Source organism: Eutrigla gurnardus (assembly GCF_963514095.1).
Source record: "Eutrigla gurnardus genome assembly, chromosome: 6".
NCBI lineage: Eukaryota > Metazoa > Chordata > Actinopteri > Perciformes > Triglidae > Eutrigla > Eutrigla gurnardus.
Window position 1 is genome coordinate 17,109,011 of NC_139920.1, and position 23,517 is coordinate 17,132,527.

At 41.8% G+C, this 23,517-nt stretch overlaps 1 protein-coding gene across 4 annotated transcripts in view; it reads left to right on the forward strand.

Moving 5' to 3' along the window:
* The window catches only part of rabgap1l (RAB GTPase activating protein 1-like), a 98,319-nt gene that overhangs the window by 71,622 nt on the left and 3,180 nt on the right, over window positions 1-23,517 (forward strand). For 2 of the 4 annotated variants that reach the window (XM_084012295.1, XM_084012296.1), the window contains exons 17-25: window positions 924-1,067; window positions 4,280-4,321; window positions 9,203-9,331; window positions 18,342-18,434; window positions 20,979-21,089; window positions 21,622-21,726; window positions 22,037-22,120; window positions 22,559-22,630; window positions 23,161-23,361. In XM_084012295.1, the coding sequence (XP_083868421.1) occupies window positions 924-1,067; window positions 4,280-4,321; window positions 9,203-9,331; window positions 18,342-18,434; window positions 20,979-21,089; window positions 21,622-21,726; window positions 22,037-22,120; window positions 22,559-22,630; window positions 23,161-23,361 (981 nt within the window). Of the gene's footprint in view, window positions 1-923; window positions 1,068-4,279; window positions 4,322-7,577; window positions 8,383-9,202; window positions 9,332-13,126; window positions 13,343-18,341; window positions 18,435-20,978; window positions 21,090-21,621; window positions 21,727-22,036; window positions 22,121-22,558; window positions 22,631-23,160; window positions 23,362-23,517 lie in introns of those variants that run through there. The other 2 variants (XM_084012297.1, XM_084012298.1) reach the window with 2 other exon arrangements.

Sequence of the window (23,517 nt, forward strand, 5' to 3'; positions counted from 1 at the left end):
GTCTATGTGTGCAAGACTTGCATTCTCTGTAGGCTAAATTATATTATTCCTGTCTGGTGAGGCTGATGATTCTGGTGCTGGTCAAGTCCCATCTGACTCAGCAGAAATCACTCACCGAGTAAAGTTTAGTCCAGCCCAGGAATCCATCCTGACCCCCTCAGCAGTCGTCTCGCAGTATCCAGATCAACTGAGTTAGCATCGACTTAATGTGATCAATCTAAGGATGTTAGCATTGACTGCTAATCATTAGCACACAGGTGGGAGCTCACTATCTGATCTATTCAGGTGTCATGTGGCACGGACATGCATGGAGGCTAGACACACATGCTAGTGTACTTGAAAGGTACAGCTGCCTCTTTCAGGTATAAATGTTAGAAATGTTTTTATATTTTAAAGAAAATCTCGAACAAGCAAATGCTGAGGAAAGAGAATAATTAGTGGAAGAAAAAAAATGTATCTAGTAATCCTCATCAAATGAGTTACACAGAAAAATATAATAACATTGGCAATGCTGAGTTCTGGTACTCATACAATTTGTACATTACGTGAAAAAGATTGCTCAACAAAGGTAAAATTGCTCGTTCACGTTGCAGATTTGTAAATGTCATTTATGAATTTACTTGCTCTATATAATATAGTATCCTTTTCTTTTTATGTCGTTTTAAAATGTGTGCAATTACGAATAATGTCTCTGACTGTTTGGCAGCTGGGATGTGATACAGAATTGTGTCTTTTTCAACTTTTTATTTTGTTCTTTGGTCTCTCTTGCAAGAGATTATCATCTCAGAGAGACAGCATGATTTAATAAAGGATGAATAAAATCAAAGAACATACAATTGAAATGACAAACAGAGCCACGTCCCTCTATTCTTGTATGTGCTGTTTCATCTCAAAACATCCTCCTCTTCTATCCGCTCCCACAGGAGCAGCTTCCAGACCTGTGGTCCCACTTCCAGGAGCTGAACCTGGAGGCACACATGTACGCCTCCCAGTGGTTCCTCACCCTCTTCACTGCCAAGTTCCCCCTGTGCATGGTTTTTCACATCACTGATCTGCTGCTCTGTGAGGTATACTTTGGCTCACTGCACCTTGTTGTACTGGTAGTATATGAAGAGGGATTTGGCTTACATTGCCCTGGGTCTGATGAGGGGAGAGCCAACCTTCTCAAAAGATGTGAGGAGGTAGTTAAGGAGGTCACTGAACGAATAGAAGGAGTGGCAGAGGTTCCTGAGATGTTAGGAGGAACATGACAACCACTAAGGAAGGAGACATGAAAAGGAAAAAGAAGGATAGAGGGAGGGAGGGGGAGTCGCTTCAACTGTACAGTGATATGCTCTACACTCTACAGACCAGCTTTGGTTTGATCCTATATCTTCCAAATGTAATCAATAGGAATGCGCTGATCAGGCTTTTAAGCGCATGATACAATCATTGATTTAATGTCTTTAGGACCACTTGACTCGATACCCATCACTGCTCCTTGTTTTAAAAACAGGCACACATGGTGAACAAACAAAGCTCAAACACTGAAACTGAATTTCTTTTGGTAAAGCATGCTAAAACATGTATAATGTAAAAAAAAAATTTAAATCTTTGTCTTAGGCAACTGGACTTGCTCTAGGTTCATAGAGAAGAAGAAGAGGTCAAACGTCTTCAAGAACCTATATTAAGTCCAGTTGCCCACAACGAAGCCTTTAAGGATTACCATGACCTGGATGACTGAGAACCTTCATAGACAATGTAAATAGACTTTATTCACCGTCAGACACAAAATGCTTCATGAACTCAGTACTAAAACCTGGAGGGGTTTCTCGTGATCTGAACCAGCAATGTGTTTTTTTATTGGATTAGTCACTGACTTTCTGAAATGAGCACATTATGTTTAAGCATAATGTAGTTCATAACTCTACTGTACCTGGTGACAAAACACCATGTGAATGATGAACCACGCCTGATGATTTTCTGTTGCTTTGGAAGCACCATCTGATGTTCTAGCTGGTGAGTCGGATCAGGTGGCCAGTAAGGCTGCCAGACAGACCCACTGAAGCCAAATGTGTAATGAGGATGCCCTGGGAGAGTCTGAGGCCCCTTTCTGGAGGTGGAACAATGCAGCTGCGGCCCCGTGAAAAATAAATATTTTGTTGGAAGCATAGAAACTCAAAGTAATAATGGGCCAACAACAGAGCCTTGATGAACACCACGGCCAACATGAGCGGATAACGAAGAGGCATTACCCATAACAACAGCTATGTTGTTGACATTTATGATTCAGAGGAGTTAAAGCAGAATAACTCAGGTGACTCAGCAAAACAGTATGATTCACTGTCTCAAATGCTGACCTAAATGTGAGGCCACCTCCACTACCAATCAGAATTATGTGTCCACTCTATGTAGGTGTATAGAAAACATGAAAAGTGTTGGATTATAAGTGTTTTTAATATTTCTTTTTACATCTCCGACTGAAAAGTTTCATTATACAAAACATCAAAAGTCAAATGCCCTTTTTGTTTCCTCTACCCTCCACATCCTTCCCCTCTCTGCCTTCCTATTGGCCCCAGGCAGAACAATTAAAAGTTTCAGAGGTCTTTCTCACCCAATGAGCCGCATGATGAGAATCTGCTTGTTAAACCAGAATGCATATCTCCTTCATCCCTCTCTTTATGCCCTCCTCTTTTTTTGGCTCTCTCCATCATCTTTTCCGACTCCTTTATTGCTTCCTCAATCTGTCATCTTTCACTTTCCTTCTTCAGTCATTTCCCGCTTGCCATTTTAACAACTTTTGTCGTTGTCCGTTTAGTTTCTTCTGCTGTTTGTCATTACATGTTGATTGACTGACTCGATCTTCTATTTATTCAACCAGTAGTGTTCCTATTATTTTCTTTGGGGTTTGTTTTTCTACTCATCTTTTTTTCTCTATGTAAACAGAAGTCTCTCATTGCTCGTTCTCCTCACTAACCACTTTTTGCCTAATTTCTGCTGATTGGTGGGCAGTCCCAGGCTCACATGGTGATGTCGTGTGATGTTTTTTAGGTTATATGTAAGTTGTCTTACAGTCATCAGATATTACCACTTTCGTTCCTAGTAACTACTTAATACTGTCCTAGATTTCTTTTATTTCTTTTACAAAGAATATCACATTTGAACTACAAAATGATCCGACATCTACGCCTCTATTCACGTAACTCTGCTCAACACGCATCTGTTTGTTTGTATTAGCATGTAGTCCTGAACCTTCACTCCTCCCTTGGCCTATTGTTCCAAGATGTCTCCCCTCTCTGCTCGTTTACCTGTCTTTCTCTCCGTAGTCTCTCACACACTGAGATTATATTCCTCTCTCTCTCATACGCACCTTTGATCCTCCATCAGCACTGTAGCACCATCTTGAGGCCTACAAAGATAGGTGGTCGCAGGCAGAGCTCCCCCCTCTCTTTTCTCTTTCTGCAGTTATTTTTAGAGCTGTCCAGATATTTTTAGCTCTGTGTTGCCATGTGAACTGGTTGTCACAGAGACCAAGGAGATGGGTGTTCCATGCAGAGCTGACATCAGCTTTAGGTTTTCTTTCTTTCCGTGTTAAAATAAGAAGCATTGTATCCACAAAGAGGAAGGAAGAAACATGTTGTCACAGCATTAATTTACAAATGAAGCACAGAATGTAAACAACATTTCTTACCACAATGATAGGTGGTTCATGTTGATACATTATGCATATAATTAGGAAACAAAGGAAACTTTTAGCTTTATCTGGTTTTCCCTTCTTGACACTTTAACAGTACCTCCTGGTGTAATATAGTACAGTATAATACAGTATTGTCAAAGATATTGAAATTCAAGTCAGTGCCTTTAGTGAGGGTTCTTTTGTGCTGTCGTTACCTTTATGTTTACATTATATATTATATATAGTGCTGATTAACTTAATCGATGCAGCACACATCAAAATTAGTTAAACTGAATGACTGAAGCGATTACTTCAGTAAGTAAGATATACGGTACAATACAATCGACCTACCTGAAGCTTAGGGTGCTATAGGATAATAATATAATTGTTAGTTATTTGTAACTAATGTAGCCGATCTTCAGGTCAGATATCTACTCATCTGCTGTATTATCTATTGGGTGTTGTGAACATGTAAAGCTGCACATGTACAGCTGTAAATAAATGTAAATTTCAGTTAAAACTGTCAGTTGTATCAGAAATAAATACAGTGAAACTTTTAAAAACCTGCCGAATCAGAATAACATTTTGCCTCTACTTGACATTTAATTCTCCTCTCTCTTCCAGGGTCTGAGCATCATCTTCAACGTAGCCCTGGCCCTGCTCAAGGTTAGTACACACTTGCATATCTTCATTCATCTCTAACCAGATGATTACATTTCTGACTCAGTCTCAACTCAGTTTTCATGTCAAGAATCCACTGTTGGATCCACTTTGTTTCAATCAATAATAAATAATGTACTTTTTTGAATGATATGTTAATTTTGTTTTGTGCACCAGAGATAAACCCGTGTTTGTTTAAGAAAACTCAGATCTTTTACATTTTTGGCATTGTATTACATTAATTTCACGTAAAAATACACGATTGATTGTAGTTACTGACAGGTTTTCTGAGCAGTTTGTGTAGTTGTTATTAATAAGAATGTTACTAGAAACTACTGATCACATTTTTGGGGAAGCATGATTGTGCAGGAGAGGCATTGTTATTGTTTGAAGAGGTGCATTAAGTCCTTGGTCTGATGTGATAGAAAGTGGTTAGTTTGTCTTTGGCTTTTCTTGCCCTCTAGTGGTCAAATCAAACATTTCATCTGGAAGTTAGGAGGCTGATTTGTTGGTAACGTATGTTTGTAAAGACACGTTATGTTAAAAAAAAATATTTTGGATTGTGACGCAGTATGTGTTACAACAACAAAAAATAGACATTTCAGTGTTCAATTAACTATCATGTCTGTGTTGTAGTTTATGGTTTGAGCAGTATATGAATTATATTAATTGTATTAATGTTTCAACTAGCACCCACACCTGCTCTCAGCTTAAGCTACTAACCTATTTACACATGCAATGTAATTCTCCATTTAAAACAACTTGGGATGTAGTAAAGGGAAAATGTATAAACACATAATGTTGAACAAGTTGTACAGCTAAGAGCAAATATAACCATTTTAATTTAAAATCATGATTTTAATTGCATTTTCAAAAAGAAACTGTCAGCAACAACAACAACAAACAAATAGCATGATGCAACAAATTAAATCCACAAATTGCAACGGATATCCAGTGAAAGAAGATGTGTACTCAAAGTATGAATATATTTATACTGAAACAAAGTAAACAGAGTTTAGCGTCAGTTTTTTTTTTTACAGGTTTAATTTGATATAAAGATTGAATTTCTTTTAGAAAAAACGTAATTTGTTATTCATCTAGCTAATGGAAAGCCGTTAAAATTTGTAATTTCAGACTGAAGCGTAATTCTCAGCTCCCATTAACATGCAGATAGAAAAGATATAGTAGTAACAACTGTTAATCATACTATCAGTTATCTAATTCAAATGATCATTACAGCTCACTCTTCTGCTTCACTTCCCCCCAAATAACACCATGGCTTCTCGTAAATCCTCAAGAAAATCAAATGTATCAATTAATTATTAAAAGGAATATGGAGGCTGCAAATATACATTATCATCATATTGTGAGTCAGTGTGGAAAGGAATGTTTGTCAGGTGTTTATTAGAAAAGCTTTGACCATTCAAAGATGAGTTTAACATTGTTCATATACAGCCTCTGATGAAAAAATAGGAGGCTTGAAAACTTAAAGATGCCCCAATAAAGCTTTTTGTTGTTGTTTTTTTGGCCTCCATAACTAAGCCTATACTGATTCTGATCCAGTATTTATTCTATTCAGTGTAAACAGACTAAAATCATTCTTCCGTTAAAACTGGTAACATTAGAACTGGTAACGGCAATCAATTTGCAGATTGTCTCATCAATAATAATATTAAATATACTAAATGTTTTGCTTTTATGTAGTAATGCAGCTACACTCCGACGTTCCTCTCTAAATGAATCATACGTGGTTGTCAAAAGCCCCCCTTCTCTATATCGCAGCCATAATGTATTCTGTGTGTCAGACAGAAAGATGCGGTGCATGCGATGGTTGGGAATGGAGAACAAATGAGGATGTGAGGAGGATGGAAGGGGCTTCCACTGCTCGCCTGTCATTGGCCAGGCATGACGGCATTCTCCCCCGAGGCTCCCTCCTCCCTCCTCCATCTATCCTGCTCTCCTCTCCGCTCTCATCACCCCTCCCTCCATCTGTGTTCACCCTCCCTCCCTCTCTTGCTTAGCAGTCGCCATCCACATCACAACAGGAGCATAAGCTTATAGCGTTATCAATCTGGACCTGGAGAAGGAAAGCTCTGTGTTTTTGGTTTTTCCTCTTCATCTTTACCTCCCGTGGATAACTGCTCGGAGCGTCTTCTTTCCCACAGTTCTTTGTCTTCTTTATCGCCTATTCCTCTACCTCCGCCTTCTCCTCTTCTCTGTTGCCTGGCTATGCATTTCTTCAACACGCTACCTCTGTCCACCATCCAGACCCCTGCAATGGAGCCGCCCCTGTTCGCTGCTAGCTGTTAGCTGTTAGCATAACAAAGAGAAACTGAGGGGGTAGAGAAACCAAGGAAGGCTGCGAGAGGCGCTGGACAGGAAGCGCTGTGTGGTTTATTTGCTCTGCCTCACCCCAGCTGCTGGCCAGGACCATCACTCCTGATAGCACAACAACATGCACTCATAAGCACTTATCCATCTAGCCTTTGTTGCTGAGAGCAGAAGTGACTTTCCATCTGGAGGAGCTGGCTGCCCATCGGAAGCATCTACTGACCGATACAGACCGGATGCCTGGCTGCTGCTGCTGCTGATGAAAATCTGCCGGAGGGACGGACACTGGCGTCCTTTCTGGAGCTGTTGACTGGACTGTGCTTTTACTGCCCTGTGTGGTTTGGATCTTGTCAGGCTTCAGATCCGTCAATAGCAAGGAGAGAGGCTGATACTGTTTTTTTCCGGTTTCCTACCTCTTTCCAAACTCATCTAGATTTTCATGCATCATTAGCTTAAATCTGACTCAATGAGTTCAGCGTCCACTCAGCCATAAACAAACACAAATGCATCATCATCTCCTCGAGGCAGAGAAGTGCCATCCTCCCATGCAAACAGACCGCATCTTGTCTGCTTCTACCATGTCGTTAGGATGGCTTGCTTAGGTTCTGCAGATGAAAGGATTCATGCTGTTATTTCAGGCCATTCTGCATTTCAAAGAGAGCTAAAATCCTATCCGCTTCATACCAGGTGTGGCCTCCCGTTTGGAAAGCAGGTAGAAAACCCATCGAGTGCTTTGATGTGTCGTCTCACACGCACCAAGCCTTGAGCGTTAAGGCCACTCCGTTGCACAGACTGAGGGAGATTTCCTCTCCGTCTTTTGAAGTCTGACAACGAAGGGAGAAAGAAAAAAGGTGGTGCACTTAACCCTCGCAGCTGTTTGCCGGAGCAGCGGTCCACGTGTTGAGCAGCTTTGTTGCGTGGCAACAGCATACTGGATTGGAATTGGTTGGGGGAGTTTGGCATGGGAAGATGATAGTGGGTAGTGTGACTGGATTTCACAGTGAATCTGTCAGGTAGCTGGAAGACCCAGCATTATGCCGAAAGCAGCATCAATACTTTATTTTATGACTGTTTTTCTGTCGCACCTTGTGGCCGTTACTGGGCTCTGACAGTGGTACAAGCTGAGTGGCCCCCACTGACAGATTGGTGCCCCTTGGAACTGGATCAATGTTGACGTTTCATGCCTCGGATGCCTGGGCTGTCTCCGCTGTGTCTTCCTATGAGCGTCTCCTGTCTTCTTTCCAACCTGACGTCCTGAACATCAGTCCGTAGTCAGACTGGCATTATCAGCCTCTCTTCTCGGAAGGTCAGTCACCTCGTTCATCAGGTCGCAACCAGTTTGGCTACACAGTGACATCGAGACGAATCTCGACTCATCTCGATTGAACACACTCTGTTCCCAGTCCACGCGTCCTCCAACTCCAAGACACCCACTGGGACATTTGAACGACACGCTGGAGTCACCTGCCACCCTGGCCCCAGAGCGGGACCGCCCCTCTGCTTCAACCTGCCCCACCCCGCCACCATCGCCTCCACCGTCCCCTGCGCCCTCTCCTCCCCCTGTACCTGCCTTGACCCAGCATCTGCCCCTTCCAGCAGTGCACAGGGCAGTGGAGGGTGGAGAGGGTAAGTCGGATGAGAGTGCCCACAGCAGTCAGGCCTCAGCGGACTCATACTGCAAGGTGATGGATCTCCTTGGGATGGGACACCGGCTCTTCGTCCCTAAGCTGCTGGCGGTGAGAGAGGGGGGTGCTGGGACACAGACGCTGGATGAAAGGAGCTGAGCATGCAGTGTTGTTCAGGTTTACAGTTAGAAAGGGATGGTTGTTGGTTTGACTTGGGTTGATAATGAAAAGAGCTACTTCCACTGTGGAATTTTCTGACTGTCACACTGGATAAATGTGCCAGCCAGTTGTCTAAAGTTTTATTTCCAAGAGAAGGCTAGCGTGTGAGCTTTCTGCTATAAGTCTTGAATCTTACATAAATAAATTAATATGGAAAACTTATGCAAGAGGCTCTTAGAATGTAAATATCTCTAACAAAGACGCTTGTCTTGTCTTGACAAATGAGCCAGCCAAAACCTAATCTACTCTGGACTGATGTTTTAAAACATGAATACGGACGTAGTCTCTGCGTAACAGTTGATCATCTACAGAACATGTAGTAATATCTCTGGATGGCTTCTTGTGGCAATGCACCCTCACATCACAAGATAGTGTTATTGATTGGTAGTGCATCTGATTCACACTCAGAGGTGCCCAGTACAAGTTTGCCGACTTTGTGTGCAGCATCTTGACACTTGCTTTCAATGGAGGGTAGTGCTTTCAAACAACTCATTTTTTCGTCCATGCCCTCTAACCTGTGTGCTCACGCCGTCTTCCAAGACAGTAATGTATTTGGCAGTAGTTATAAGTATTAGAAGTACTCTAAGTATTCTAAGTATAGGATTGTGAGTCTGTCTTCTCTGAATATAGGAACAATTGTGGAATACAAGCTGCTGGAGGTTACTTTGTAATCTGTATGTCTGACTCTCACCACCATCATGTCTCGTTCCAGACATCTAAAGAGGACCTCTTACAGGCAGACTTCGAAGGGGCTCTCAAGTTCTTCAGGGTCCAGCTCCCTAAACGCTACAGAGCTGCGGAGAACGCCCGCAGGCTTATGGAACAAGCCTGCAACATCAAGGTAAGGACTTCTACAGTCGAACAAATACATTTGCTATCCCTAAGCCCTTTATTCTTTGCTTGGACCGTGTCTGAATTTCAGACACTGTAAAATCAAGAAACTGTTTTACAAGGGTGTTCAAATACACACACTCCTGTTGTGACTACGAAATGATTGTAGTCCAAGCAACACAATGAGGAATTCCTGTCTCGGTATCTCCCACTGAGAAACAAATACCGTTTCATCAGAGGGATCAGAGGTCCTGGGGCATGTCAAAGGCAGTTTGGGCAGTTGTGGGGTGCAGATGCAGTATGGGGTACTCTATACTGCTGCACTTTATGTCTTTTTGTGTATGTATTTCCAGAGTTAAGTTGACTTGTGTTTTATTTGCTCTGTATCTTAGAGAGATGAACTGTGAGTCAAAAGGAGTACAGTAGGTGGGGCTGTGACATCTTCTACCTTGGATTTCTGAATCTGTCTTAACTGAGATGCTGCTCTCTTATTTATTTTTTTATTTTTTTTCAAACATAAGCCTGAGATGAAAATCACATCACTTTCTGTGCAGCTTGAAAGCTATCACAGAGCGAATGTTTGAAAGCAAAAGGCTTTTATGAAGTGAATAAACTGCTGGTTGGATGTCTGCTGTGTTTGAGAAGCATGAAGGAGAGGGGATGAAAAAAAAATGTCTCAGATAGCTACTGCATTCTTTAAAGTAGCAATAAACAATAGTTTGTCATAACAACGTAGGAAATGGTAATATGACAATGTGAAAGGGGATAAACCTACAGTGAATTACCAGCTGAATTTGCTGCTCTGCTTGTCGTTATGGAGCTTTATAGCACGTTTCAGCTCATTGTTTAGTGACATTTTGGGTCTCAGCAAGCAGCTGCAAGCTCTTAATAAACTGCACTGTTTGCTCAGTAGTTTTGAAGGTTAACATATAATTTGGTTTGCTCTTATTGTTTGCAATACACAATTAAATGTCGCTGTTTCTTTGCTCAGTTTTTATCAGTCTTTGTTTTATGTTGTCGATAATTATTACGAACTCTCAACAGCAGATAAAAGATGGCTTCCATGGATAGTTTTCTTCAAAGCCAACCAAGTTTTGTGGTCACAAAAATTCCCTTACGTGCACACACGCACGTCCGTTATCATCTTTCTATTGACCTTAATGAGGCTGCTGGCATTTTGGGAATTTGGGAATCATATCTACTGTGTACAGGTTTTGGTCTCTAGTGACTTCAGCAAATTCCCAAAATGCCAGAAGCCTCATTAAGGTCAATAGGAGGATGATAACGGACGTGTGTGTGTGTGTGTGTGTGTGTGTGTGTGTGTGTGTGTGTGTGTGTGTGTGTGTGTGTGTGTGTGTGTGTGTGTGTGTGTGTGTGTGTGTGTGTGTGTGTGTGTGTGTGTGTGTGTGTGTGTGTGTGTGTGTGTGTGTGTGTGTGTGTGTGTGTGTCAATGTCAGTGTCAGCAGAGTGTGTTTTGATAGAGGAAGGAAATAGTTGACTGAGAGCAATGGAAGAGATAATCATCCTCCCTCCACCTTCCTCTCTTTTTCTCCCCTGCTCGCTCTCTATGTCTCTGTATCTACATAGAATTCATATTTTACATTTTAGGCATTTTCCCATTTTTTTATCTAGCAAAAACTTTCCACGAGTAAGCAGGTTGTGATGTGGTGTTGTGCTCAAGGGCAGTTTGGTAGGACACTTGGCTCCAAGAGCTTCAGATCCCCCCTATTTTTGGTGTATTTCTGTGTTTTTCTGCACACCGGATATCCTGCACTGTGATGACTCACTGTTTATCTCTAGTGGTTTGGTGGCATTTTGGCACTCTTGCACAATCCTGCTGCAATGCACAGTGCATGTCAGGCTTTATGTTGTACAAGAGCTTAACACACTCAAATAATCTACATGCTCAGTGAGTCTTTCAAACTGGACATCGATGGATGCTTCGTTACCGATTTTACAGAATTCAGGCTTTAAGAGAGAAGTTATTTACCAAAATACTACCTTAAACATTATAGTCAGGAGAATGAAGATCTTTTTTAGCCCAGGTTTACACATCTAAACTGTGTGTGTGAGTCTGAGGTCTCCTCAAAATCATGTGTTTGAACCATTCTCTTAACATTTAAAATAGAATATTCCCTGGATGAAAGTATATGGAGCAAGTCAGCGGGAGAGAAATAAAAAAATAAGCCTGTAGCGTGATGCGAAGGACAAACGGAAGGAAGTCTTCTTTTTCTTTCACTCCTCACGTTTCCCCAATTTAGCCACTGATGGTCAGTGGGTACCAACCAGTACATCAACAGGTCACAGCATGTCACATCAGCTTGTGACACACTATAGTAGACACCGGATTTTCTTTGTACACGAGTTGGAAGACCCCTGCCATGTTCAAACCCCATCAGAGTAAAACGGGGAACCCAGCCGACCCAAGCCACTTTGCTCTCTGTTCTCCCCCCTTTTTTTACATATTTGTCTCTGTCGATGTCTAAATCGGATCAGCTGAAACGTAAGCTGCTTAAAACATCGAAAGAATTCACTGGCACCTTGGCTTGATGAACACAACGGGCAGTCGGGTGGCTTAGCCTTTCTGGGGATTATGGGAAGAATTTGAATTTCTCAGCCTTCTAAACATTCATCCAACCCCAGCTGGAGTGATGACTTTTCAGGACGTTAAGAAAAAGGGGGAGAGAGATGTCGTATATTCATTCGCCGCTCAGGGTTTGACTGATTAATCCGTTTTTTTTTACCAAATCCTTCCAACAGAGAAGCTAAACTTTAACTGACCGAGGAGAAAGAAGATAGATGCTTGTGTGCAGAGAGAGACTGACAGACGGGATCATTTACAGAGATGGAAAGATATAGAGTCCCAGGGAAAGACCTCCACGGATGGATGAAGACTCACACAGACCACTCTGTGAAACCACCCCCAAATGATAACATGAGATAAACCTACTGGCTAGCACAGAAGACAAACAAACTAAGCTGACTTTTATTAAGCTACAACTTTACAGAGAAAAGCAAATGCATCTAAATGAACTCTAAGTGAAAGAGTACAACTCCTAGCTGCTGTATCTCCTCCCAGTATATATGCAGGATCCTCCTTTCACATGAGAGGAGATGGCAGGAAAGCATGCAGAAAGCATCAGAAATGAGATGCATAGGAGAGAAAACCCAGTGGCATTAAAAGGTGCGGAGTAAGAGATATACAGAGAGATGAGTCCATGGTTGTTGATGCATCTGCTCTAACTGGGGAATCCGTTGCCATCACCACGGAGACGTTGTCAGGTAGTTTTTTAGCCACGGGGTCCAATGGAAGGACGCTACAGTATTCAGGCATCGTGCAGGACAGCCTTGAAGTCCCTTTCACTTCACTTCCGGGGTTTTATTTTCGTTGAACAACTTGTCACTGTGGATGATCTGACAACTTCCTTCCTATCTCTCTTAACCTCAAACGGCAGAAAACAGAAAAAAAAAAAAACTAAACTGCAACCTTAAGAGAGAGTCTAAGAGAGTGAGGGAGCGGCAGAGAGACACAGAGAGAGAGACAGAGAGAGAGAGAAATGAGACTTTAAGAAAAAGAGGGGAAAGGACTCACTCAGTGGAAAAGAAGAAAAAGCAAACTCATCATCCTCTGTCGCACACTTCTAGCGTTACCGAAAGGCAGAGGGAGAAACAAACAGGTGTGTTGTACTATGCTCTCGCTCCCCCCGCCTTCCTCCCCTCAGTGGGCGGGGCTCGGCTACTGAGGGACTCTTGAAAGCAGCCGGTCGCCTCCTCCACTCTCACAGAGAAACCTAAACCTGTCAGCTGCAGTCCTCCTTTCCATTCTCTGCCACTTCTCCATCTTCTTCTTCTTCATCCTTCAACCTCCTCCTTGCTTTTGGGAGCAAGGGGAGTCACGATGATGCAGGAGGTGTCCATAATGGTGGCGTACGACGCTCATGTAGTCGACCGACCGGGTGAGGAGGACAGCCTGGCTCGCTTGGTCGCCCACTCCAGACCTCTCAGAGCTCCCAGACCGGTGGTAGGTCTGTTCTCGGGTCACTTTGTCTCTTTCTTTGTTTTACCGTCTGTCATTCTGTCTCCTTTTCTTTCTTTCTTTTGTTCCTCCTCTCATTCCTCTCTGGATGTATTAGATGTATTCCTGTTTAACTGTGATGGGAGACGCCGCGCTCTACTGCTTCCGAGCCTTACCTCTTACAGATTTAGATAACAGAAATGTAAAAGACATCGACCTGTTTTCTGTCTTTTCAACCGTGGGTTTTTAGATGGATATCAACTCACCGTTTCTCTCTTTTTTAGTCTGGAAAAAGTGAGATTTCTCAGAAACTTACTTCATGGTCTTTTCCATGATGCTGGCGTTGTGGATTTGGTTGTGTGTGTGTGTGTGTGTGTGTGTGTGTGTGTGTGTGTGTGTGTGTGTGTGTGTGTGTGTGTGTGTGTGTGTGTGTGTGTGTGTGTGTGTGTGTGTGTGTGTGTGTGTGTGTGTGTGTGTGTGTGTGTGTGTGTGTGTGTGTGTGTGTGTGTGTGTTGCGTACTCAACGTGTATCTGATGTTTGAAGTAACGACGCAGAGCTTATTAGTGGCTGTCAGTTTGTTTCAATTACTGATACAAATTTGGAATCAATGGAAACCTGTGTGTTTGTGTGTGTGTGTGTGTGTGTGTGGGGGTGGGGGGGGGGAATTGAATCCCCATGGCCTAGTTTTTCCTGAGATGACCAGAGTTGGTTTTGTCCTTATTTCAATATTCAAACTCTTGGACTGCCACTTGATGTCACAGCAGATCTCTACCTACAGTGTGTTATCTCAGCTTGGAGGTTTGGGACTAAATCCATTTTCTGCTGCAGGGATTCAGGTCAGGAATCTAAATGCGAGCCTCGTACCATTTCCTGTGACACCGTGCGTCTTTAATCGCATTATTTGAATGAGAGTGGCTCCTCTGTCCTCAAACTACAGTAGCCTCTAATACTTACAGGGAAACTCCTGTGCAGTGCGTATGAGGATGGGGGCTGATGGGGTTAAGCCCTGAAACTGCATGTGTGTGTTTGTGTCAGCAGCCCTGTGTTACTGTCTGAAGTGCCCTTGAGCAAGATGCTGAGCCCTGCTCATGTTAACTAGTCGTCACTGAGCAGAACGTGACGATTGAGATGTTTTCCATTAAGTCAGAATGTCTGAATATATAATGGGTGGGGATTTTGACACTTTGCTGTAATACTGTTGAAAACTTGACCTTGAGAAATGTAACTTATTTACAATTTTATGGACTCTAAGTCACTGTGGATAAATATCTCCGCTACACGATGATACCAAAATATCAATGTAAAGGTTGTCTCTGTGAAGGCGGGGGAAGGTCGGGGAGTATTGTAATTGTATCATTTTGTAGAATATATTTTACAACATATTCATATATTCATTGCATCAGAGTTTTCAACTACAGTGACCACCAGACTGAAAAGCATCAGCGTGTGTGTGTGTGTGTGTGTGTGTGTGTGTGTGTGTGTGTGTGTGTGTGTGGGGGGGGGGGGGGGGGGGGGGCTCCGTGTTCATGGAAAGCTCATGGTGTCGGGGATCCCGTGTGACTGCAGCTGTAGTGGCTCCGCATGTTTGAATAAAGCCTCACCTCTAACACGTAAGCATAGCCTAGTTTTGCATTACATTTCATTCCACAGTCATGCTGTAGTATTTGTGTGTTTTAGGGGTGTTGGAGAGTTGCGTCATCAGTAGCTGGACTTGAACATATCTGCTTGCACATATAAGAGAGGATTACGGCTGTGAGATCTGTTATAAAACTATTTCCTGTGTTGTGCAAGCACGTATATCAATGAGAAAGAGCTGCCTCTTTCTCATTGAAGTTCTCTATTTTGTATCAGCAGGGTGATGCACACCAACACGCTGAAGTGTCCTTGAGCAAAACTGTGAGTCTCTACCAGCTGCTGTTCTCCAGCTGACCCCCCAATTACATCTGCTCACTTAGTATTCACATTCATTTACTAATTCAACAACAAAAGTGCAATCATTTTAGATTTATAATAGTTTTTTATTTATAATAGATTCATGATAGTGAGACAGTTTTTAACAAGATCATGACTGGTAGCGTGAAATAGCAAGTTATTGTACAGATATAAAAGCAACAAAGTGGTTTTCTAAATACATTAAAAAAAGAATCATACTTACCGGCAGTTCAGGTCTGTTAGTCCAACCGTCACATCGCTTACAGGAAGCTTGTAAAACAGCCCGTGTCTTTAGTTGGTGGGGGTGATTGTGAAGGAAAATGCTTAAAGGCCATAAATGAATGTGTGACAATAACGCCTGTGTGGTGAAAGCAGTGGTGGGTTTTAGGAACGTGTGGATGTGGTCGAGTCTCAAAATCAAAACGGCAAATGTTCAGAATCTCAGGAAATACACACGTCACTTATCTCCCTCCCTCTCTTTCAACGTCTCAATTTAGGAGATTTGCATTCAATTTACGTTTTGGGTAATCATTTAGGACTCTCTTGTGCACACAGAGTTCAACACACACACAACTGGGCAGAGAGGGAAGGCTGCTCCTTGTATATCGTTTTGTCTTGTTGCGTATCATTAAGAAAATGTGTGGGAGAAGCTAATAAAAGAATCACTCCGTTTTCAGAAGAGACATTAGGTGTACCATTAAGTGTTCCAGGACGAGGCAAATTGTTTTTGAGGCATTTTTTACACTCAGACAAGAACCAGATTTCATGGGAAACCACTAAGAACAAACACAAGAGACAGACATGGTTCAAACAGCTGAAAATGAAACATGATGAAGTGGATTCACGAATGGATTGGTGGCATCCAGAGGACATCGCACTGCCGTGAATGTGTGAGTGGATACAGGAGCCTGCAGGGGAACACACCGTTCCATTGTTTTATTACAATAAAACGATTATTAACCAGCCTGCGGAGACGAAAGCTGCTTTTTGACACACACGGATAACAGGATGAGCCTGAGGTCCGTTATCTGCTGGGGAATTGTGTGTCAGGTTGACTACAGTGGGACCTTTATTCACCTCAGTGGTTCCTGGGTCGTAGAGGTTAAGGGTTAACTCACAGGTCGGTGGGGATGACAGGTAATGACTGCCTTGGTGGGCATATGAATAACCAGCTGGTTCAGTAGTTTCCCTCACCTGATTTTTATTGATAAAGGAAGTCTGTAATAGAATGTTTTGCTTTTAACTCGTTCACTGGGACATTTTATTTACTCGTTGTCCAGGATGTTCTTCATTGGACATTTCTACTCGTGATCTTTGTTTTTTTATTTAGACTAGATTTGATTCAGCTTGTCACTGCATAGAGGTACTGACACGATGAAATGCTGTGTTTGTGTACAGTGAAAAAGTATTGAAGTATTATTTAAAGTTGTACAATCAGGGAGGAAGGACATTTATTGATTTTGAAGAAAAAACAGTTTACGAAAGCTCTTGTATTCGCTTGAGACACTTCATCACAAAACAAGTATTTAAAGTAGTTGGTACTGTTGTGTGGATTGTTTCTCAGAACAGTGATGAGATTTTAATTTAGTTTTCTTTGGATTCATACACAATGTATCACATGCGAGACACAAGAAATAAACAGCCTAGGCGATAATAGCAGATCAGGTTCTTGACTCGACACACAGTCGGCAGTCTCAGAGGACCCACCCGGAATCCCCAGCCCTAGCAGTGGGCGCTATGGCAACATAGTTTCCACACAGGGGAGATGACATTACAACCCACCTGAACCGCACACACACACACACACACACACACACACACACACACACAGCAGATGCAGTGTAATACCAGTCAACCATCAGTGGTTTCACTCCATAACTTAGATGGAAAGTCTCATTTCACGATGTCTATGTATTCTTGGTGTTACATCTCCCTGTAGCTCTCATTGCTTACTTCAGAGTAAACGTCTGAGACAGAGTTACACCGTCCAGAGTCTTTATGTGGTTCGTTGGTGTGAACGGTACTTTTCATGTTCATGCATTGCTTGGAAGTTTCTGTGAACACAGTTTAACTCTCTGTAGCATTTCTGTATCCAACCGGCCATAAATGAAGGACAAAGGTTCAAAACAGTTAATTGTTTTAACACATTATCATGACTTACTGTGGGGTACTTAATTAGACAGCATTCATTGAAAATATACAGAAGATATTGTGAAAAAAATCTTAAATTATTTAAAAAAACTTTTAACCATACACATTTATGAAATATTTAATTATAATTGTAGGAGAAATGAAGAAGAAGAATCATATTTGTTTTTCAGAATGGTACATAAATAGAATTTCTAGTAGATAATAAGAAAATGGTATCCTCCAGTCCTTTGTGTTTATATGTGGATTACCTTGTGTACCTTTTTAAAGCATGGGTAGTTGAAGTTGCAGAGAATTAGTCACTCCCTTTTTGCACTTTCCAGGTAGGGCTTATTGTTTCTGGGTGCATTGGTAGCATCAGTGTGCTCGTCTTGTTGGCTTTCATTAGCAAATGACTGCATCAGAGTTTAGCCAACTTTGCCGATACGTCGGCCCAGTTTCTGCTGTAGGAAATGGATGGCGGTTGTGTAGCTTGTAGGGTTGTCAAAAGTATCGAAACTCAAAAAAGTATCGATACTAAATTGTTGTATCCGGATACGATACTCATTTTCAAAAGTATCGGATATACCAAGGAAGGAACACTTAAGTTAATTTAGTTTTTATCAGGCTTGCCTAATATTTACAACCTCAAAATATTGTTCCAATTGTTATTGTTTATTTATTTTTTTTGCACTACCTCAGACCTGAAACTTGTTATTTTTGCATTTTTTTTGTTAATAAAAATATTTCTTTTAAATTTTGGGGTCTTTTTTTCATCCTTGTGGTATCAAAATGGTATCGAGTATCGAATATTTTCCTGAGTATCGGTATCGAGTTGAAAATTTTAGTATCGTGACAACCCTAGTAGCTTGCAGTGTGAACTGCACATTTCTGTTATCATAACTGTCTGTTCCCACTGGATGACGTATTTTCTGTTGTTTTCAGGTTCCAACCAAAAAGTTGAAGAAGTTTGAGAAGGAATATCAGACACTGAGAGAGAGCCAGCTGCAACAAGAAGACCCCATCGACCGATTCCAGGTAGGACACACACACACACACATTTATTACATTCATTATGTGTGATGCATTGTTTCATTCACCCTCCCAGGTGGGGAAGTTCAATGCACCGGCTCATTGTTTTTCAGTGTATTTATGTGAGAATATCTTCTCGGGTAGTGTTCGGTTTTAGAGATGGTAAGAAAATTATCGTTGCTTTGATACATTTTTGTGATGAAATATATATTAGTTAAAATTAGCCATGTTTCTAAGATTAGACATCTCCTCTGACTACGGTTTTGTTAATATTTGTGACTGTTCTTTTATCATTATCAAACATCTACAACATTTATTTTTAGCCAAAGCTACCAGGGTGTTGTGCAAGGTTTTTTTTTTGCTGCTGAAAGAGACTTTTTTTTCAGAGGGTAAAAGCGGGAGAGGTGACGCATATATTTAGAGATTCAGATAAACTCAAACTGTCAACAGAGAGCATATCTTCCGCTCGTTTGCTCTGTTTTATCAGTATTTCTCTCCTCTTGGATGAAGCTTTCAAAGATTGTTGGTCCGCTTTAAATCTGTAATTTCTTTGTTTTTCCAAAATCAGCTCACAGTTGAATTCTTTTTTTTCCAAATTTGTCAAGCATTACAGCTGCTCGTTGTCATAATTATTGTCTGCAGATTATCATTAATATTAATGGAATGGTGGTGATTTCTTTTTAGGTTAATCTGGATCCATGTAGTGGAAATATTTTTGTACTATTCCTTTAACAAATATTTCTGTAGTAAACAACAAGTTTAGCATTATATATTCCAGATGTGTTCAGGACTGCCATTAATTGAATAGACTCAAAACATTTTGGTGGTCCAGCTAAAACCAAGAGAGGGTTTTTTAGTTTGACCATTCTCAAAATGAACAGTTCACTAGTTTAAACTCTCAATTGCGTGATAAAACATCCCTCACAGTTTATACTTTTGGGATAAGAGTGAAATAAGTAGTACATTTTCAAGTGGAATCATGAAGCACACAAAACAACACTGTGATATGTTGGCGTAAACAGCAGCGCTCTACAAGCTGCTTGTTCTGGAGGGAAGGAAGTGAGGACTTTTATTGTTGATAAGATGTTGGATCGGAGCCAAGTCATCTGCAGCCGGCGATAACACTCACAGAGCAGGGAGACGAAGCAGGAATGGGGCGGCTTCGGTGTTAGCACAAGTTTAAATCGTACAAGCTTTTTTTTAAGGGATTTTTGTTACTTTATGCTCAACAATCCAGCATTTTTATACGGTTTATATACTCCAGGTACAGGTATGTACTCATTGTGTTGTATTGCTTTAGGCAGGTCTTTTTCTTGCCCACTTCAGTGTTTATCTTGATAGAAAATAAAAGCATTGGAAAGGGAATGAAAGGAGAGGGAGAGCTTGGAAGGGAAACTCCTGTCAGGATCATGTGTTGAAGTTTAGTCTGTGTTGCTGGAGGCTCGATATGTGAAGACGTTGTTCTTGTGACTGTGGACAGCAGCACGGTAACGATTTTAATATGAGAGATTTTACAAGTTCTTATGCTTATGGCTTTTACTAATCTTAATTGTCTTTTATAAACATTAAACTTCAGTGTGTGAGAAATTATATTTTAATTGTCATTTTCTGATAGATTTGAGTTGGCAATGTTGACTGTTTAGCCAGATATTTAAAAGTAGAGTAGGTAATATGTTCTCAGATGTTTAACTAGTCTAAAACACGACGGCTGCAGCAGACAACAACCTACACACTAACTAAGCCGTGCTAGGGCTTCCCAGTTGTTTGTTTAAATTAAATAATTACACACTTAATCACCTTTCTGCTCACAGGAAGTGATTAATTTAATCTGAAGCCTGTCATAGGAACCGTCTGACTGAATGTGTTTAATATGTAAAGCTGTTCAGGAAGCTGCTTTTATATATATACGTCCATCATTATATAAAAGAGGCTCCAGCAATTCAGCTTTAGTATACTGATTGATAGTGTGTGTGTGTGTGTGTGTGTGTGTGTGTGTGTGTGTGTGTGTGTGTGTGTGTGTGTGTGTGTGTGTGTGTGTGTGTGTGTGTGTGTGTGTGTGTGTGTGTGTGTGTGTGTGTGTGTGTGTGTCTGTGTGTGTGTGTGTGTGTGTGTCTGTGTGTGTGTGTGTGTGTGTGTGTGTGTGTGTGTGTGTGTGTGTGTGTGTACAATAGGGGCAGCAGAGGTTAAGGGGACAGGATATCAGGGTCAGGTGACCTCGTAACCGTGGTGACTGTTCTGTCCCATTGAGGAATGGCATCATGTGAGACTGTTAGTAGTCATGAGACCCGACTAATGTTCTACAATGCAGACTTTAAGATGGTGTGTGTGTGTGTGTGTGTGTGTGTGTGTGTGTGTGTGTGTGTGTGTGTGTGTGTGTGTGTGTGTGTGTGTGTGTGTGTGTGTGTGTGTGTGTGTGTGTGTGTGTGTGTGTGTGTGTGTGTGTGTGTGTGTGTGTGGAGGAGTGCAAAAGGAGGCATCAAGCATGTGATCGGTTCCTTTGGACTGACAGGCGCTAATAGATCGTCCAACTGTGTGTTTGTGTTTGTCCAGAGGGAGAACCGCCGTCTTCAGGAGGCCAGCATGCGACTGGAACAGGAGAATGACGACCTGGCCCACGAACTGGTCACCAGCAAGATTGCACTTCGTAACGACCTTGACCAGGTAACGCAGCGCCTCCTCGGGACGTTTCCACGCCCGCAATATAGTCTGCTTACTTTGTGTCACGTTAAATTGTGACTATATTTAGTATTGCTTCCCATCGAGCACAATGAGAAGCATTATATGCTATATTGGAAATGTGCTGCGATCAGCAGCGTTTTTGGTTATTGAGCTGATTTAAAAAGCTTTATTCTCATGGCAGCATAAACAGACAAACGTAGCTGTAAGCAGAAAACTATTTCCTTGTCTTTCCTGATATGAAACAGCTATTGTTGAGGTGCTCATGAGCATTTCAATAAACACCACTGGAGGACTAGAACTGGATTCATGAGTAAATATTTCAGATTGTGTGCGTTTTGAAGGTGTATAGATTTGGTATTAAGTGAATGGTGTGTGTGTGTGTGTGTGTGTGTGTGTGTGTGTGTGTGTGTGTGTGTGTGTGTGTGTGTGTGTGTGTGTGTGTGTGTGTGTGTGTGTGTGTGTGTGTGTGTGTGTGTGTGTGTGTGTGTGTGTGTGTGTGTGTGTACACACTCAGGCAGAGGACAAGGCCGATGTTTTGAACAAAGAGCTGCTGAGCACCAAGCAACGTCTGGTGGAGACGGAGGAGGAGAAGAGACGACAGGAGGAGGAGACGGCTCAGGTAACACCTGCCCTCTGTTTACCATCACCTCGTTAAGATTATTATTGTTTGAGGAACTAGAGAATGTGTCTATGAAGCTGGCGTAATGGCTTCCATCTTTTGGGCTAGCTAGATGCAACCCCCGATGAAATTCATGACCTTTAGCCTTTAGGATTGCCTCATTACTTTTTCTCTTGGGCTAGTAGATGAAATAGGAAATGAAATATTGTGGTATTTTTGTCACCCTACATTTACATATGTATGTACATTATGTTTTAGTGTTGTCGGCTCACTCGTCATATTAATGTAAATGTTTCTTTGTTTCTTCCAGCTGAAGGAAGTGTTCAGGAGGGAACTAGAAAAAGCAGAGCTGGAGATCAAGAAAACCACAGCGATCATAGCTGAATACAAACAGGTTGGACAGTTTGAATGACTTCAATCTATTATATGTCTTTAAAATAGAAAAAAAACAAAAACATCCCATTCATTTGCTTTTTTACAGCATTGGACTTTAACCATTAACTGCAAAGATTTGTTGTTGTTGTTTTTCTTTTGTAAGTGTTACTTTTTAACCTCATTAAACACAACATTTCAGTGTCATACACACCTGATTCGATATACTTCACTGCTTTAATAACAATTTGTAACAGGATTGTAAAGATTGAACTACATACCAGGTGAATCCCAAAGAACAGTTATTGTTCTTGAATATGTGGAAAGGTTTAGATGGAAGAGTTCATACTGCTTAGTTGAGCTTTCACAGAGAAACTTACATTACAAATATGAAAATGTCTTATCCTGTAGTTAAAATGCATCTTCTCTTATCCAACCCGACTTCCTCTCCACGTTTCAGATCTGCTCCCAGCTGAGCACCAGGCTGGAAAAACAGCAGGCGGCAACAAAAGAAGAGCTGGACATTGTCAGGGTGAGATCACACTGCTAATGCACAGCTACTGTAGCCGACGTAAGATAGGAGACTTTCAATCATGTCAAACGTGTGATGTTGCTCTTTGTGGTTGTGTATCACGTCAGCTCTAGAAAGAGATCGGGACATTCCTTCTGATTCAATGATGTTGAAAAAGGAAATGATGTCATTTACATCACTATAATAAACAAATGAGGACTTGCAAGAGATGGAAGCTGAGAGGACAAGAAAATAAACCAAATTCAGAGATATACATTGTGTTTACGTAGATGTGCTATGACCGGCAGCTGGAGCGTGTTGGCTCCAGCTGCCGGTCATAGCCACCATATTCATCAGGACAAAGAGTGATTGTTTGCCTGTAAGAATCACAGGATGAAGTTTTTGCTTTAGCACATATTTGTAGCGTGGAGACGTGTGTCTGCTCCTACACGCTTTAGGGAATGAGGGTAGATGTGCGTTCTTACCTGAACTCACATGTCTATACAGTATTTTAACCCTCCAGCCTCTCCCATGTTTGTGTGCCCATGCAGAGTAAAGTCATGGGCTGTGACCACTGTAGGGACCTGTTCACAACCCTGGGGTCCCTCCAGGCCTCGTCCCCCGGCAGGGACAAGACGTCCAACGAGCCGATGGACGAGGAGAAGGACGGACTGAAGGAGCAACTCAGGCACCTGGAGCTGGAGCTGGCTCAGACCAAACTGCAACTGGTGGAGGCCAAGTGCCGCATCCAGGTCAGGAACCAGGCAGCGCTTTGAGCTAAATGCTAACACCAACATGCTTACCGCATAGTTTTTGTACATGCGTGAAATTATCTTTGGTATCAGTAGTTACAACTGCTGCTCAGTATTTCTCTCCATCTTGATTGGATGCTGTTGGAAAAGTTGATC